We start from the raw sequence: 17,308 nt of genomic DNA, 5'->3' as shown, positions 1-17,308 counted from the left end.
GAATATAACAGCTTAATTGATACTTGTTTCTGTAGCAGTGCAGTATCTCGTTTTTCCCAGGAGGGCAGTTTTCCACTTCTGTTCCAGGTTTCACCCAATAAAATAGATCAATCCTGGGGATACCTGAAGGCCATTTATTAAAAAAGAATGTGGTATAATGGGTTTGTAGTACACACAATACTGTAGTCATCATGTTTTAAACACTGACATTTATTTAGGGTTTTGTGAACTCATACACTCTTAGGATAGACTCTAATTTATATCAGTATATAATAGGCAAATATATAATACAATAAATTGCATTTGTACACATAAATACAAAATTTGAGGTAGGGCCTCAAGAATAATGACTTTTTAAATGAGTAATGCACAGTATACAATATGTACTCTCTAAGATATATATATATATGATGTATCATTTGTAACATAATATATTTTCTTCATGTACAGTTAATGAAAAAATATAAGGACCTGATTAGGGAACATATCTTTATTCACAGGCAACAGTACCACATAAGATGCCTGCATTTAGGACATTAGCCAAGTATGCAATTTGAGAATAAACCTATCCATGATAGGTCCATAATAAAGTGCAAAAAATGACCCCCAAAAATGAAAAACAGTTCCTATCAATTACTAAGTATCACCCTAACAATAAAATACACCTTTAAGGCAAATGGTTACCTGAAGATGTATTTAATCCATGGCAGGCAAATCAAACCACTGCTTGCTTTTCAGAGGTGATGAATGCCCAATCTGAAAACACTTTCCTCTTTGGCTGCAGGCTGCTTGGAGGTGACCCAAGCAGAGACCACAATTCAAAATTACTTGGCCTTTCTGTACAGTCAGAGCAAAATAAGAGAAAGATAGGAAGCTTCACTTTTACAAATCCTAGGGCCACTTGCAGAGAAATTATTATCAAGATTAAATTACCCAAAGCTTTGCTCCTCGCCGGGAAGTTTTCCGCCAAATATCCAGCATAAAACAGAGGAAATGCTCATTCGCTGGCCTTGGCCTTTGTCCCCACAAGACAGCCTGCCACACAGCGCGCCTTCACTAGAGTCACTGCCTCCAAGCAGTGTGTCACAAACCCAAACCCAGGAGGGACAAGCATCGGTCTGATCTCGTCATCACACGTACAGCAAGCAATAGTTATTGTGCAAGTCTCTGGGAAGAGGATGATGACCGACGAGCAAGGGAACAAAGGGGAAAGAAAAATCTTAGCTGAGGCATGGGAAAGCCTTGCTGACAGGTGAAGGTGGTCAGGAAGCACTGAGGCGCCCGTACATAACAGAGGAAGAACTTAAAGGGAAACTCAACTCCAGTGCAATATTAGCATAAAGACAACCCAAGTCTTATCTGTTTAAAGGTCATTGTGTTAAATTCTTTAAAGTGCAGCTCACTGAAATGCAGGTTGATGGCATTTTTTACATATTAAAAACACATTGGGAATTTCAAAGACATTGAGGTCCTCGAGATTTTGAACTGACCACAGATTTCATGCAGTACCTAAACATAAAGGAAAGAAATGAGCCAAAAAAGACCAGGTTAGACACATTTTTACATGACACACAGCCCTAAAGAGATTTAAAAGTTACTAATATGCAAGACAACTTTGCATAAGAAGCCACACCACCAATGGTTAAGAAATATACATTTTTTTTCTCCTTAAGGATATTATAGGGTTACTGTTTTTAACATATGGCTTTTTTTTTCTCTGAATGGGTTTCTGGCATTTATTGGTGTTAGGAAATAACCTCATGAGTGGAAAATACCCCACTGTTCTGCATAGTGAACCAATAAAGTCTCTGGCAACACAGTTTGTTCCTCAGTTGATGGGGAACTCTCAAGTGGCAGTTTATGACAATGCTGTTCATCTTATTTTTATTCCTTCTTTTTTTTCTTCCTTCCAATTGATCATGCATTTTAATAGCATGGAAACATTCTTCCAGTCATATGCATCTCAGCTCTTGGCATCCCAGCCAAGTCTACGGAAGGTACAGCAAAGGTTGATGCATGATAACTGGAATCAGCTTAGACACTGAGCGCATATGAAGCCTCACAGTTGAACATGGCTCTAGAAATGGGCAAAACTAAGTTCACAAGATAACCGTTTTTTCCAGTTAAGTTTGGACCCTTTCACCTGGAAGCAAATTTCACATAAAACTTGGAAACTGTAGGAAGGGGAAGAACACCACAGCTATTCAGGGAACAGCTACTAAGTTGCCTTAACTTGGACAAATCCTAATTAACACAAATGTAGCTGCCCACCAACTTCTTTACACACTGCAGAACGTGGCTGGTGAGAAGGTCCCCAATGTCGCTAGTTAACTTTCGGTTTGCACAAAACAAACTTGGCCGCAGCCGTGGATTCTCTCCCTTCTTTTAATCACAACAGTAATAATTAGCAGAAACTGGGTTGGCATGCAGCATCAGACTCGAGTTTTAGCCAAGAGGCAAGAGAGGCAAGCCAAAATCCATTCGTCATGACACAGACATGCCAGTCCCATGAGAGAATGCTAATTGATTTCAGCTATTTTCTTCAGCTTTCAAATTGGAAAGGCTACAGATAATTCCAAACCTAAATGATTCCTCTCTGCCTCTCCCATTCCACTAGTTCTCAACTGAAGAGGCTAAGTTTTGGTACCACTATGTGAAATCTGCTGGTCATGGGGGCTTCTCAGCAATACGGCTTTCAGGACCAGTGTTAGTGACACACAGGTCACTATGGGAAACACTGGGACATGTGAGGCCACAGCTCAGTCTTCCTAAGGCTAAGTCTAGGGGAAATGCAGGATTTAGTCTCTGTGACAGTTCTAGTAAGTTCTAGCTTTGGGAGATAGAAAAGGAGAACAAGGAGGGGGAAGAACAAACATACGCTGCAGACATAGAGATGAAAACCTAAAATTCAAACCCATCTTTGTTTCCTTTTCTAAAAGTTTCCAAAGGCAGTTCCTGAAAACCAGAAGTTCATGACAGTGTTGGCAAATAACAATGAAATTTGCCCTAGAAAAGGGAGTGCTCAGGAAAATGAGTTAAGACTTTTTTAACAAATGAAGTCATATTATTTTTTAATGTTACATTAAGGTCTGTTGTTGGGTTCCACTGCTGATGAACAAGATAAAAATGTCACATCAATATACAAGATTTGAACTGAAAACTTTGCCTGAGACCCTGAAATGTGAAGACAAATAAGGAAATGATTGAAATGGTCTCCCCTAAAGGAAACAATTTAGGCTTAGATACTATTACTGTAAGAGAAAAAAAACAGACTAACACTATTCTAAACTCACTATCTCTACAGTGATTCATAAGATATTTATAAGGACAGAAAACACCACTACAAGTACACACTACATGAACACGTATCACATCTTTAAAGTTTCATATATGTATGTTCAGGATACAAGGAGATAATAAAGGTTACGGCTTTGCCAATCTTTGCAGACATATGATTTGCTCTCATTAGAGTGCAGTTATGAGTATTGTGAATTGGGAACTCTTAAAATTGAATTGGCTAAATGTACTTTTAAAAGCTATAGTCTTAATTGGCTCACTTGCTACTTACCTAAGCTGTCTTTATCGGAAATTTCTGTAAAAACAGCGACCTAAAATGTACTACCAGCATAGTAAATATTATGGTTGCTTTCTATTAAACTCTCCATTTCTTTAATGGCCACAATTGGTATTTACTGTAAATGAAAAAATTAAGAGTAAAAATTGGGAAGTTATCTGTCTTTAAAGAGTTTGTATCTTATAAATATAGTATATAGACAGAACCAGGGTAATTCTTGTTTTCCCAGAGGTTGAAAGACAAGATATCTACAACTTACAGAAAGACGTTGAGAAGAGAAGAAAGCCGGATGATGACGTTGAATCACAAAGCTAAACATCACTTAGAAACTAGAAGGGAGCTCTACTGTGAACATACAAAATTAAGTACAAACTCTGTGATGGCTCCTTGGGCAGAGGTGAAGCAAATGCCAAAAAGAACTGACAAAGATGTTGTTCAAAGCAAAAAAAAAGACAACTGAAGTGAGAGAACTGACTCTTCACTGAGAATCGAAGTGTACAGAGGAAAATATCTGAGTCCGTGGCACACTTGACACAGTTGGTCCAAATGAAGGAAACAGATCCACAGTCATGAATGGAAAGATGAACTTAACTGCTCCAGGGTCCGAATCCACTGGCCTTGTCTTACTCTGAAACACTTTCTGACCACTGCGGCCCCTCCAAATGTACCCTGTCTTGAACTTTCTGTGTCTGAATGAAATCACTACATTGCTCGGCTCAGCTCTATACACTGATGAGCCCAAATTAACAGTCTCAGAACTCTGCCATCCTGTATATGTCTCCCTGGCTCCACGGAGGACACAGTGGGTACTTCTCTACAGACCAAGTCACATTCTTACCCATGACTCCCTGCAGAGTGCTCCTGCGGGGTGAAGCACTTGCTCAAGGCATCAACCCTGCTGGGAACTGACACCATGGACACAGGCACACCGCCCCTCAAGCGGTCTGTCTAGCTCTTCACTACGGCATGCAACACTATGTCTTACTTTTCCATATAACCACTCTCATGCATGGATATGAACCAAGATGTGGGGAGAACAAAGAAGAAAAATGGGAAGAAAGCAGGGGAGAGAACATTAGGGGGAGACAGGAAAAACAGGATCAAGTCTGGGCAATCCCACGCCATCAGACTAGCACTGGGTACCCAGTTCCAAATCCTTCACTGGCAGTTTGAGTCCCAGGGAGGAGGTTCCCAAGGGGTCAACCATGTTCTTGTAACGCTCCCCACGGTGCTGAGCTAAGAATGGGCCCCAGTCCGGCTGTGGTGAGCACACCAACTTCAGCCTCTGCAAAGAAGCCAAAGACACACAGGGTCACAGAAGCAATGCACCTTCCTCCCCGAGGCACCACCCACTCCCAAATGGCCTACAACCACATATGCCAGCAACCCCTTGAGCCACGAGGTCCCCCACCAGGGGAAGCAGTTAGAAGGAGCAGCCCCATTAACTAACTAGGCCAGGGACGTTAAAGAGAAGACTTAGTTTGGTTCACTTAAAATTATTTACCTTACCCTGCAACCACTATCACGATTGCTCAGGGTTTGCTTTGCACAAGATTAACAGAGGACAAAGGGCCCGGATTTTAATTATACATTTCTTCCCTCCAAATGAAGAGAATCTACCAGCTTCTCTCTCCATGGCCAAATGCAGTCTGCAGAGGACGTGTGCTCATTTACTTTTGTTCTGTAGTCTCAACAGTGAGCTGTTACATCAAAATAATTGGATTTTGTTTAGCATATTTCCCAAAAGTATATAAATGGCTGGGAACAAAAAAAAACTCAACCCCAAAGATACATTGCCAAGAGTGAGCAAAGATTTTAATTATCTGTTGACAAAAATATATGTTTCTGCCTTGTTTCAGCAGTGTGAGGAGTTTGCAGGCAAGCTAAAAATAATGGGAATGTCTCTAATCTTTCAACTGAACTTCTTACAGAAAACATAATTTGACTGCAACATTTTCTAGAAACAGGAAAGAAAATATATTTCTGACTACATAAGGGAGAACAATTATATGTTTATTACCTATTAAAGTGAAGCTGCTTCTTATAGCTGTTAGTTTAATCTCCCCTTAATCATCAGTTTCCAACCTTTGGGTCCCACATTAACCATAATAAATTTATATAGCCAATGCATCAGTTTAGAGAATTTAGGCCTAAGACAAAAGTAACAGAGGCTAAAGCAGCTTCTGTTCAGAGGGAATGAGGCATCAGGGTCAGTTGGTGGCAGGTTCACTTGGGGCACGAGAGAGCCATCCCCAGGGATCAGAGGGGCCATAGTCATTTACCTCAAGAAAAAATGGACAGAACCTCCTGCAGATGAAAACCGGAACAGTGCTGGAGGAAGGAGAGTCCTACATCTCCCTTTGTCTACTCGGGCTTCATCTTTAGTTCAGCGGAAACAAAGCCTACCTTCCCGTTACATGGATGTCCGTGTTATGCACCTACTCACACGCTTTACTCCTGTTCTGCTTGGCCCCTCCAAAGCCTCCACCGGAGGCTCCAGAGACCTCTGTTCAGTATGAATGACCAAGAGCAAAGCCCATTCAGCTGTTCTTCACCGCCCTCTCCGGGCAGGTGTCTCTCCCTTTGGTCTAGGCATCAGAGTCACCTGGGGTGCTTGTTAAACTATAGACCCCAGGGCCACACTGCTGCAGGATTCTGGTTCACTGGCACCAAGCTGGAACCTGACCATATTCTGCCTTTCCAACAAGCCTCCAGATGGTTCTGATCTGCTGGTATGTGGGCCAAATCCTCAGTAGCACTGGTTAGGTCCAAAATGTCAGACCTCTGGGTCTTCAAGATAGAGGCAATGCTGATCTATTCTAGCACATCTCAGCAAGTGACTTCTCATAATTAACAGAAGCCTGCCACACTTCACTGGTGGCTCAACAAGAGACAGTCTCTTCCCATCTAGAGTGACGGTGGGTTTTTTTCTTTTTTTGGCATTAGAAATCAGAAATAGGTCCAGCAAGGGATTAACTGACCAAGAAAAACAAGTCTCACCTCATACCAGCCATGCTCTGGACCTTTCGTGACATTCTATGGGGGTGGTGACATTTTAATAAGCTTGGACCCCTCAGTCATCCCTAATACAGCAATACAATAGAAAGGGGGAGTGATTTAAAATTTCATGGTAATAGAGACTTGGAGGGAGGAGGCATGGACAGAGAGGAACATTAGGAAAAGGGAATCTGGTGTGTGATTAAAAACCAAACACTGGAATTTAAACTGTGCATGTGGGGGGTGGAGGGGGAAACTTCAGGAAATAGGAGACAGTCTGATCACTTCTTCCCCAGAGATGTCACCACACTGAGGAAAAGCATAACAGCTTGGCCTGTGGTTTGGCTAAGCCCCTCCATTAGAGGAAAAATACATAATAAAAATGGGTTTAATAGAAACAGTGGCAACTGTAATCACCTAATCACCAAGTCTCCCTCTAGAATAAGTTACTAAATCTGTTGTTGTTTAATGTACGGAGTTCTCAGAGCTTCTCTCACGGGAGAGGATGGCAGGGGAACAGAGCTGATAGAATTACCTCAATAAATCTGCCAGGGGCCAGATGCATTTTTATCACAAACATAATTGGGATCCAGATAACAGAACAGGCGAGCATCAGCCATCCAAGTACCATGGACCAGTTAGGGTAGCGGTAAGAGCCATAGGTCATGGGCTCCCACTGGTAAAAGCTGAAGCAAAGGATAAACTAGGAAGAAAAGAAACACATGTTAGGGTGGTGATGTGAAATATATCATTCATTCAACAGCCATGTACTGAACTACTGAACCTCTGCTATGAGTCTGATGCTCTCACGCACATTATCTCACCTTATACCCATAAGGACCCTGAAAAAGATCATTCTGCAAATGTATAAAGTGAATTTCAAAGAGATGAGGATGACGCACCCTTAGCTGCAGACCCTGCATTTGCCAGGCCTTAGGTACCAGCATTGCATATGCACTTATATACCACACATGGGCTGAGAAGACAAGTTTAAAGGACCTACACCAAGGTGACTGGTGGGCGGAGTTTGGAGATGCAGTGAGGGCTTTTAAGAGGTTGTCTGTACTTTCTATAATGGATAATCTGGCTTCTGTTATAAGAAAGAAATACATTGACTTCATATACTTTAATTTTTAAAAAATGAATTGAATCTATGTAGGCTTCTCCTTGATTAGGGAATGGCCCACATCCAGAGCTGCCTCTCAAGTGGGCTAAGCAAGACCTGGAGTAGCCCCCAAGCAGAAACTCAGCCAGAAGCTTAGTCCTATAATAAGCTGTGGAACAAAGAGGCTGGATGTACAGCCCACTCTCAACTGACGTGAGGTGAACCGGCCTCATCACCAGACAGTGGGCCCGAGCCCCGAGACAGGCAGGCTAATCTTGGATCCATCACTAATTGGCTGAGGGACCTTTATGTCTCAGACTGCTTTGCTCTAAGACGGATGTATTTCACACTGTGTATAAAACATAAGGGTTTTCTGGGTACAATAGCCTGGTGTTTATGCAAGAGCCCCCCATCAATTTAAGAGAGGACATGATTTGTTTCCTGCCATCATCTGCCATCACTGGCTGCCAACAGCAGTGAGAAGCCTCTGCAGACGGGCTGGTGCAGCTCTAAAGGAGCGAGGGAACACACAGGCGGGCGAGCAGAGGCGCTGAGGAAGAGCAGGGGCCCTAACTGCTCTTGCCGAGCCTTTGGGGGGGCATTCCCTGAGAACACTGTGTTCTTCCCTGAATTCCTCCTGCCTGTGCAGCATCAGCCTGACATAACATCCCTAATTATAACAACGTTAAGTCCTTCCTTCTCTCACCTCTCTTCCTCTACTGTAAGCAGTAAAATAATTGCCCACAAATTGTTGGAGGGAATTATGTCAGGAAAGACAATATATGGAAGTGTTTTGGAAAAGCATGAAGCCCAACACAGATGTAAGGCATATTGATATTATTGCTGCAAAGCCCAGGCTGCTGGGGGAAGTGATTATTTCAATGCAACAATAATTCAATATATTGATTAAACACAACATGAGCCTGAAGACAACTGTGTAAAAAACTGCTCCTATGGAAAGAGATGCCTTCCTCTAGGCCCCTTTTTAAACATTTGCCCCTAGAGTGATAAGCTTTATTAACCAGTCTATTGGAAGTGTGGCCTAATGTAATTATAGTAAGTTGCTCCATTTCATTTACTATATAAATAGCAATACATCTGCTTATGTGTGCACATAACTCAGTAATGTGACCTGACTATGTATATAATAATTGCATGGAGAATATTTATAGCTCTATAAATTCACAAAGGCACATATAAAAATGATCAATTTTATTTCAGGGGTTTCCAAGTAATTTAAGCCCATAATCTTAGCTCCTTCCGGCATACTACAAATATCCATTTTACAGAAGGGCAAATGGCAAAAAAAGTAAGTGTTAGGCTTGGTCCTTTACATCCATTTTGAGTTGCACAAATATTATATCAAAGTTATCTCTGCAGACTTCTTCTTGCCATAAATTTACTGTGTCAGCTTTGATAAAACCCTGCCCTCAGATGAGCCTGGTCATGAGAGTTGATAAATTAGCCACTGAGTCAGGTCGCCCTGACCTTTTGCTGATGCAGGCCCTGGAAACAGACTAGTTAATGAGGGTGATGGAATTGGTTACCTGTACTTGATCCTAGCTCCCAAACACAGAAAAGGAATCTGGTTCTGGATATTTTCTGGGACCTCTCTACAGGTTTCTGAGGTGAGTTTTATAATGGAAATCAAGTAGAGCACAGCATAGTTTTTTAAAACCCACAGTGAGTCCCTAGAATTTTAAATTCATAAGCCCCTTTAAGACATTCTGCTCATAAAGATGATTGGGATTGTTTGAATTCAAAGCTAGCCAAACTCCACTGGGAGATGAAAGCACTGGGTATTTAGAAATTTTTTTAAGAGTGTGGGCTTGAGGCCTAGACAGCTCTGGACTTAGTTCTTAGCTCTACTACCTGCAAGCTCCTTAGCCTCTCCAAGCATCCGTCCACACACTGCAAAATGGGGAGAGAATCACCCACCAACCAGAGTGGTCGGAAGCTCTGGAGACATTGTGCATAAAGTGCCTGCCTCTTAAGAGACCTCCACCAATAGTAGGGCCAATTATTAGGATGATGTGGTATGCTTCTGTAGAATATAATAAAATTCTCTGAAGTTTAATCTCTTCCCATACAGGAGGGAAAGGTAGGCAGAATCTAGAACAGACTCTAACTTTGATTTCACCCAAGAATAAATCATGTGTAGTAGTGACCAGGAGATTGGCACAGCTCAGTAGAGACAAAGAACATCAGGCACTAATTAGGTAAATCTGAGTTCTTCATATACATTTCAGTTCTGAATTCAAAAGACTGAAAAGTCTATCTTAATCCTTTTCAGCTCTCATACCCTGAATCTGGTGTGACTTCTCAGACCAATTATGGCCTCTAAAATGTGAGTATAAATGTGGGCCTTGTTCTGATGTCCATGTCAGCATAGAGGGAGATAAATGCTGAATGTTTTTTCTCTCTCAACTTCTGTGTTTTCAGAAAGACATTGAGGTGCTTTGATTAAAATTCACTCTGTGACAGTAGGAAAAAAAAGGAGGGGGAGGGGGAGAACATAGATTTTCTTTACAATTTTACTTCCACCCTGTCTTGTTTCCCTTTACAGAAGCTGGTACTGGGTAGTAAAATAAGTGTCTTAATCTGGTTTCTAGTGCCACCTGCTGGGTTCATCTGGAACTACAGCCGGCTTCCTGCAGCCTTGGGGCGATGACACCCGCTGCAAACCCGAGGGGAGGAGAGGGAATGGCAAGGTCTCCATCAATTACTGGGCTCAGAGAGTGAATCAAGGCTAAACCTGCAGCCTATGGCACAATAAAGGAGGTGCCTGGATGTGCATGTAAGTTCTTACGCAGACTTACTGACACATGAAGGGCTCTGATCTTTAAGATGAATGTCAGATGATCTCAAAACGTCATCATCACACTTGAGGATGACAAGATCTCAAAAGCAATAAAAATGAACACTAAAAGTCTGCTTTACTCTATATTAGCTGTAGAGCGTCTGTGCTGAGTAGTGGTTAAGTTAAATAAGAGTTCTGGAGCTAAACTGCCTGGGTTTGAACGCAGGCTGTTGCTAATGATGAGGTTAGCATGAGGTACAATGTTAGGGAAGTCATATAAGCTCTGGGCATCTGTGGATAAGATGAAGGTTCCTGTGGCCCGGATTCTTGCCTGGCTCTGGTTGGCTAGCTCACTGCACACGTGTGGGCAATACGTTGCTATTGACTGTATATAAAGAGCTCCGCCCAGTGCTCTGGGTGACACGGTGGCACGGCTGCAAGGCTACAGGAGAACAGAGCAGAGGCTGGAGTGGTGGCAGTGCCAAGGACAGAGGCCCAGATGATGACTGTGCAGGCAGAGAGGCCCAGAGGCAGAGACCAGCCTGCTGCATGCAAACTTGCTCTGACTGGATGGGATTCTAGTGATTGACCTGCCACCGTGGAAATAAAGTTGGATATGACCCTTTCACCCCAAGAACATTCTACTGTCATTTCTTTGGTCACACTGAATCCATAGTGAACTTGCCAGGGGCTGAAACCCATTGGCAAGACAGCATCAGTTTCCTCATCTATAAGATGCAGATGATGATAACGCCGACCCCACAGAGCTGCTGTGAGGGAGAGATGAGGCGACACACATAAAGCACTTTGAAGAGAGCCTGGCCCACGGTTAGTATGTGGAATAGTGATTGTTATCTGCTGTCAGTATGTGAGATGGACTGATATAACGGGAGGTGTTCCATAAGGGTGCTCCGAACTGTGCATGAGTCACAGCTAAGCATCTGAGGCACTTCACCCTTCTGAACCTATTTCCTCATCTGAGAAACAAGAATAAAGGCCATCCCATCAGCTTCCCAAGCTTAGATGCAGGCACATGCCTTGTTCAGACATAAAGTACCACATACACATGCCAGATCCTATCTACATGATAGTGCATGCAATCCTTACAGTTAAAATGGTTGGGGTTACAAATGCCCAGCAGACTTTCCAGAAAATGTTTGGCTGGAATCCAATCATCATCTCTATATCTTCACAGAATCTCTGCAAGCCTGCAAACAGACAAGTGGAGGCAGTGCGTGAGGTGCAGTGGCAGGGGATGAGGCGGGGGACCCTCCACTCAAGCGCCGTTGGCTAGGGGATGACCCCAGCCTCGTGTCAACGTGACCCCTATTATGCAAGAAACCATCAGACAAATGACTCACTCCTGGAAAGATTAGGGCAAATTGAACATTTAAGTAGATATTAAATACTCTATGCAGTGAAGTTCAAAAGTGTCATCCCATGGTGACATCTAAAAAGCTCAGTTCCAGCCTGGCCGCAGCGTCGCAGCACTGCCATGGCCTGGCACCTTCACCTGTGCAGCTGTTTTTTGGAGATGGCCTTATGGGCTTAGCAGCGACTCAGGCAAAACCAATTAAGATGGTGATCAATAAGCACAGTGGATTATGAAAGCCTTGGGATTTAAAATGAGAGTCACTGTACATTGGTTTTGGTCCCCCACCCTTCCAAGGACACTGTTCCATGAGCCAATTTATTTTTGCTCTGTGTGAGGTGACAACAACAGTGAAAAACCAGTGTAAATCCCAAGTGGCCATAGCCTGCTTTGCTGGGACTCAAAGGATTATTGTCTTCTTGGTCACTGGCCAACTTCACTGAAGTAATGAGCAGAGGAGAGAGTTACTCCCATGGCCACAGGTAACCACTGCCCCCATGCGCTCCTGGTGTATGAAAGTTTTTAAACCATGCCTTAAAAAGAAAAGCCACTGAGGGGTGTTTTAGAATGGGACAGTTTCTTGCTTTGTTTCTGGAGCTTATCAGAAGCATGGCGCTCTCAGAACTGTGGGATGGCTAGGCTGAAGGGGCAGGAAAGGTCCCAAGTTCAAGCTCCTTCAGTCAGCCAATGTGACCAGTGACCCGACAGACTGGGTTTCCGTCTCCTCATTCCTTCATTCCCTGGATCATTATGTGAAAAATGAGTGTCCTGCAGGTCAAGAGACACAGGCTTCTTCAGGGCAAGCTCCCCTGTCCCCAGTGCCTCCTCCGATTGAGAATAATCCACTGCACAACCTCCCACCTTCTTGTCTGAGACCTGGGCCACTTACTCCTCCATTCCTGGGCTCTCCCAGCCCAGCTCCCTTGGATACCTGGGGCCTCTGCCTTCAGCCCCATGAGAAACAGGGGAATTCACTCTCTAGGGCTCCTCTTCCAGCCCCCACTTGCCCTCTTTTACCTCCCTGTCCACTGCCTAACCAGCTGCCTTCACCTGACCCATGCCCTCCACCCCAACCTCAGCCCAGACTTACCCTTCCTGGCCTTGTTTCCTCTATGCCTGCTCTATGCTACATGGTAGTGGGGAAGAAGAATGTAACGCAAAAGGACAATCTCTTGCTGGGATGGAAAGCAGAAAGTGTATTCCTTCAGGGAACAGAAGAGTTCATCTCAGCCCTTTAAAAATAAATGACCCTGATAATGTTCTATATCTTGATCTGGATGCTGGTTACCTTGGGATAACAATTCATTGAGCTGTACACTCAGGTATGTGCTCCTTCCTGTATGAATGTTATACTTCAAATTTAAAGTTCACCCCAAAAGTCCACTCTAGCCACCACCACCAAACTAATGGATTCTGAAACCTTTCGTGGCCCTGAGCTCCTGGCATTTGCTTCTGCTTCATGCCCAGCCCAGACCCCGAGGATCAGCCAGTGCATATGACAGTGAATCTCCAGGTCCTGCTGACAACAGCCATCATGAAAAACAGCTAAGCCTTACATTTGCTATAGAGCAGCCTGTGCTGGGAACAGTGTCAGCTATTCACCAAAGGCAACCCTCTCTTTTCTCAACTCACTCTAAAATTTGTCTGTTTGCATCAGAGCTTCCTGCTCTGTGTTAAGGTAACCCTGAGCAGGGCCAACACAAATGTGGTACAGTGGAAGGGGACTGGAGCAGGGGTTAGGACCCAGAGCTGAGCCCTTGTTGTGCCCCTGACTCCTGGTGTGACCGCAGGAGGGCATTCCTCTTTCTGAGCCTTTGCTGGTTTACTCGGGGGACTTGCTTCTCGAGTTCTCGGGGTCATTCTGGAAAGGTCAGTTGATGACGTGAGGACCCTCCAGGTTGCTTCCTTCTGTCCACCGGCAAGAACTGCATGCTCGGGGCAGTTGGCCTATACATCTGTGGATTTATGTGTATGCTTCCTTTAGTGTTATCAAATGCTTTCAAACAAGTAGCCTCTGGACATTAAACCCTCTAAATATAATTGAGGGAAGAGATTCAAAGGAATAGAATTCAAAGCTGAAGCCCTCAAACACACACTCATAGGACACTGAAAGCAGGCCTCCATTCTTTAAAAAATTATTCCAGAAGTTTCTGTTATCATTATTAATCCTGTTACTAGATTATTCCTCTCATTAACCATCCTCAAGAGATGACAGTATATGCAGCTTGACTGGGAAGCTGATGACAGGCCTCAAGGTTAGACCCAAGGAAGACATATAGATGGCTTCATACAGGAGGTGGGGGATAGCATAAAAGAGCTCAAAGCCTCCCCAGAGGGGATAAAAGGCTAGACCCAGAGTTGCAGAAGGGGGATGACAGGTACTCAGTTTCAGCAAGGTGCAATTTGATGCAAAGGAGTGGTCCTGGGACTGAGAGGGAGAAGGCATGGATTCCAGAGCCGCTCCATCCCTGGACATCATCTCCCACACTGGAACTCACACGGGGGCGCTGGCCACCTGGCCTCTGCCTTCTGCAGGCTGCAGGTCCTGTGATTACTCTGCATTTTCTACCAACTTGTGGGCTGGCCCTGCAGATGCAGACCCGGGGCACCTGGCTTCGCCAGGCATCCTTATGCCTCTGCTTCATTCCTGAGTCAGGCTCTGCAGTCCCTCCATCCTCTGCAGCCCCAGCTCCCGCCCAGTCACAGCCCTGTCATGTCTTGCCTCATCCCCAAGGTCCCAACTGAGTTCCTTCCTGAGTTGACAGCTACCTTCCCCTCAGGCCATTGTTTATAGGCTTCCTCTGCCTGCTCTGTCCTTTCCACTGAGCCAAATCCCTCTTGCCTTCAAGGCCTAATTCTTGATAAAGGAATTGCTCAGGGAGCCTGCAGCGTGTGCAAATGGAGACTAGCCTGCTTCCTGACCTTGAGCCTGGAGGAGTAAGGTAATCTTCAAAAGGAATCTGAGCAACTGCCTGTCAGTGAATTAGCAGAAAAAGAGCAAGGGGAAAAAAAAAAAGGTGGTGAACTCATGGCAACTACTCTAGACTCAACAAACAAGATTTGGGGCTCAGAAATTTGGGGCCTGAACTGAAAGTCAAGGACTTACTTCAACCAACCAGTAACTTCTGTCCAGGCAGCTGTATGGCTTTTGTGTTTATACACCATACCTTGCCCTTGGTCTGCTCTCCCTCCTGCATGGCCAGGGCTGGCCTCCCAGCATGTGAGCTACAGCTGTGCACCTGTGCTGAGCCCTGTGCTCAGAAGGGCACAGGCCCACTACCCCCTGCCCCAGGAGAATGTTCTCCTGTGGCCATCCTGAAATTCTTAACGCTTCGTTCATGAGGGGCTCCACATTTTCATTTTGCACTAAGTCCTATCAATTGTGTCTCCAGTCCTGCATATACCTCAAATTATTCTTTTACAGTTAATGTGAAAGCCCCAACCCTCAGAGTCAAAACCCTACGTGTTCACTCAAATTTGCCCCACTTGTATTGGCAACAAACTTAACAGTCACTCCATCTCAGTCTTCATTTTCTTCTATATTCCTTTGTCTCTGAGATGCCATCTTCTCCAACTTTGCCTGGCTACTCAAGGCCCTCCTTGATCTGTGGGCAGCACAGGTGCTCCCAGCCGGGGAACGCTCAGCTTAGCATGACCTTCTCAGTGTTAAGCGTCAGGTGGGTTTGCTCCCCCTGGCAGCAAGTTGGCAAGGTGCACAAGTCCAGGAAACCACCCCTACCTTCCCCACCTTCCTAGGAGCATGAGGGGCCTGCAGTCAGCATGTAATACATTTACTCACACATATTTACCCATGTGAGTTATTACTGGACTGAAGCTTGTCATTCTTAATGTTCACTGAGCCCCAGCAGTGGAGCTGGGGGACCCTACACCCTGAATGAGAGGCAGACAGAGACATTTCAACCAAGAATATAAGTGAAAATGGAGTCCAGGAAAGGGGATCACAAGAAGCAAAATTAAGCTTGAATTTGCAGAGTTCTGGAGAGACTGTTTCCTCTGTTTTATGTTTTATATTTAAAAATAACTTTGAAGAGTTCCATCTGCAGGATGAGCAGCACGAACTGAAGAATGACATACTCCATCATGTAAAGGCATGGCCTGGCAAGAATCTAATGTCCCTCCTGAGGAAGTAGAGAAAGACAGACTGCAGGGTTGGATGTGAAACAAGTAGCTACAGTGGAAAACAGAGCAAGACAGTTAACGTATTGTGATTTAGGGAAAATATGAAAAGTAGAGCCAAGCAGATCACAGGCAGGAGGCCTTGTGGCAGTGCAGTTACATGGGACCCCAGCCAGAAGGCTAGCTGGTGGGTAGGGTGAGCTCTGCTTGCTCCAGCTTAAAGGGTGAAGCACTGCAGAGTGCTCTGTCCTGACCCCTCTTCCTCTGGGCATCTATCTGTCCTGCACACGTGTCCTGCTTTCCAAGGGACACCTTGCATTCACTTTTAGCTTACAGCAGGTTGTTATCTCTTTTTTTGTTTTGAAATACAGTTAGAGTTGGATAGACTTCCAGGAAGACGCAGTGACTCTAAGGTACAAGTCTGTTAAGAAAATTGTTCCTACACCAAACTTAGGAATTCCACTTCTCAACCTGGATCCATCAGCAACAGATATTGGCCTTTGAGGAATGTTAACTTGAGAACCTGAATCAGCTATTTCAAGCTAAAGAGAAAACTTGAAACTTATACCCACCATATTTTAAATGTTTGAATGACACCCTCTAGAAGTTACAGTCTGCAGACCATGAGAACAAAGAAGAAAACACAAATCGCTGCCACCCACTCATTTTTAAAATTCTGCAGCCAGGGCAGGAATGCATCAAATCGGTCAGATTCATTTTCATTCTTCACAGTTCATGTTCAACCGCCTAAAACTAACCATGGAGCAGTCTGGGGCTTCATCAGCTCCATAAAGAGTGCACTGTCCTCTGGGGTATAAGTTACAAAGCTGTGTAGGCTTCTCCTTTCACCTCTTGACGATTACGTTAGCTTATGTCAAATACTCGTTCTCAAGTTTCATTTCTTAAAATTCCACCCAGGTGCAAGTTGGAGGTTCACACCCACATTCAACACTGCAGGAGTCAAGTTCAACCTGAGCTCAGCACAGAGTCAACCTGGCTCCGGAGGCTGGCCCAGCACCAGCCCTTAGGGACCAGGTGATTTCCTGGGTGGTCCCTAGGAAAATCAGAACAGTCCGAGGACTGGAGCACTCGGGGTTTATTTTTCCAGAACCAAACCTCTACTACCAGATTTATGCTGGGGATGGGGAAGGAAGCTTTTTAACTCCTAAAAATAAAAATGTTAAAGGTTTCTATTTTAATGATGCTGGTAAACTACACCAAACAGCCTCATTTTATAGGAAAGGACTGTGCTAATGTGCCTTTTGTGGCAGTTAAAGTGACAGCATAGAATGGAAGAAATCAATGAAATACTACCTGCACTGG

At 44.3% G+C, this 17,308-nt stretch overlaps 1 protein-coding gene across 1 annotated transcript in view; it reads right to left on the bottom strand.

Moving 5' to 3' along the window:
- Positions 1-222: 222 nt before the first annotated feature.
- SLC6A5 (solute carrier family 6 member 5) overlaps positions 223-17,308 on the bottom strand; it is a 58,225-nt gene continuing 41,139 nt past the window's right edge. The window contains exons 14-16 of the mRNA XM_017667230.3: positions 11,584-11,684; positions 7,107-7,274; positions 223-4,859 (exon numbers count right to left, since the gene is read on the bottom strand). Of these exons, the coding sequence (XP_017522719.3) occupies positions 4,704-4,859; positions 7,107-7,274; positions 11,584-11,684 (425 nt within the window). The 3' untranslated portion in view covers positions 223-4,703. The remainder of the gene's footprint in view (positions 4,860-7,106; positions 7,275-11,583; positions 11,685-17,308) is intronic.

Source organism: Manis javanica, chromosome 11 (genome assembly GCF_040802235.1).
Source record: "Manis javanica isolate MJ-LG chromosome 11, MJ_LKY, whole genome shotgun sequence".
In the NCBI taxonomy this organism is placed as follows: Eukaryota; Metazoa; Chordata; class Mammalia; order Pholidota; family Manidae; genus Manis; species Manis javanica.
This window is presented reverse-complemented; position numbering and strand designations above follow the sequence as displayed.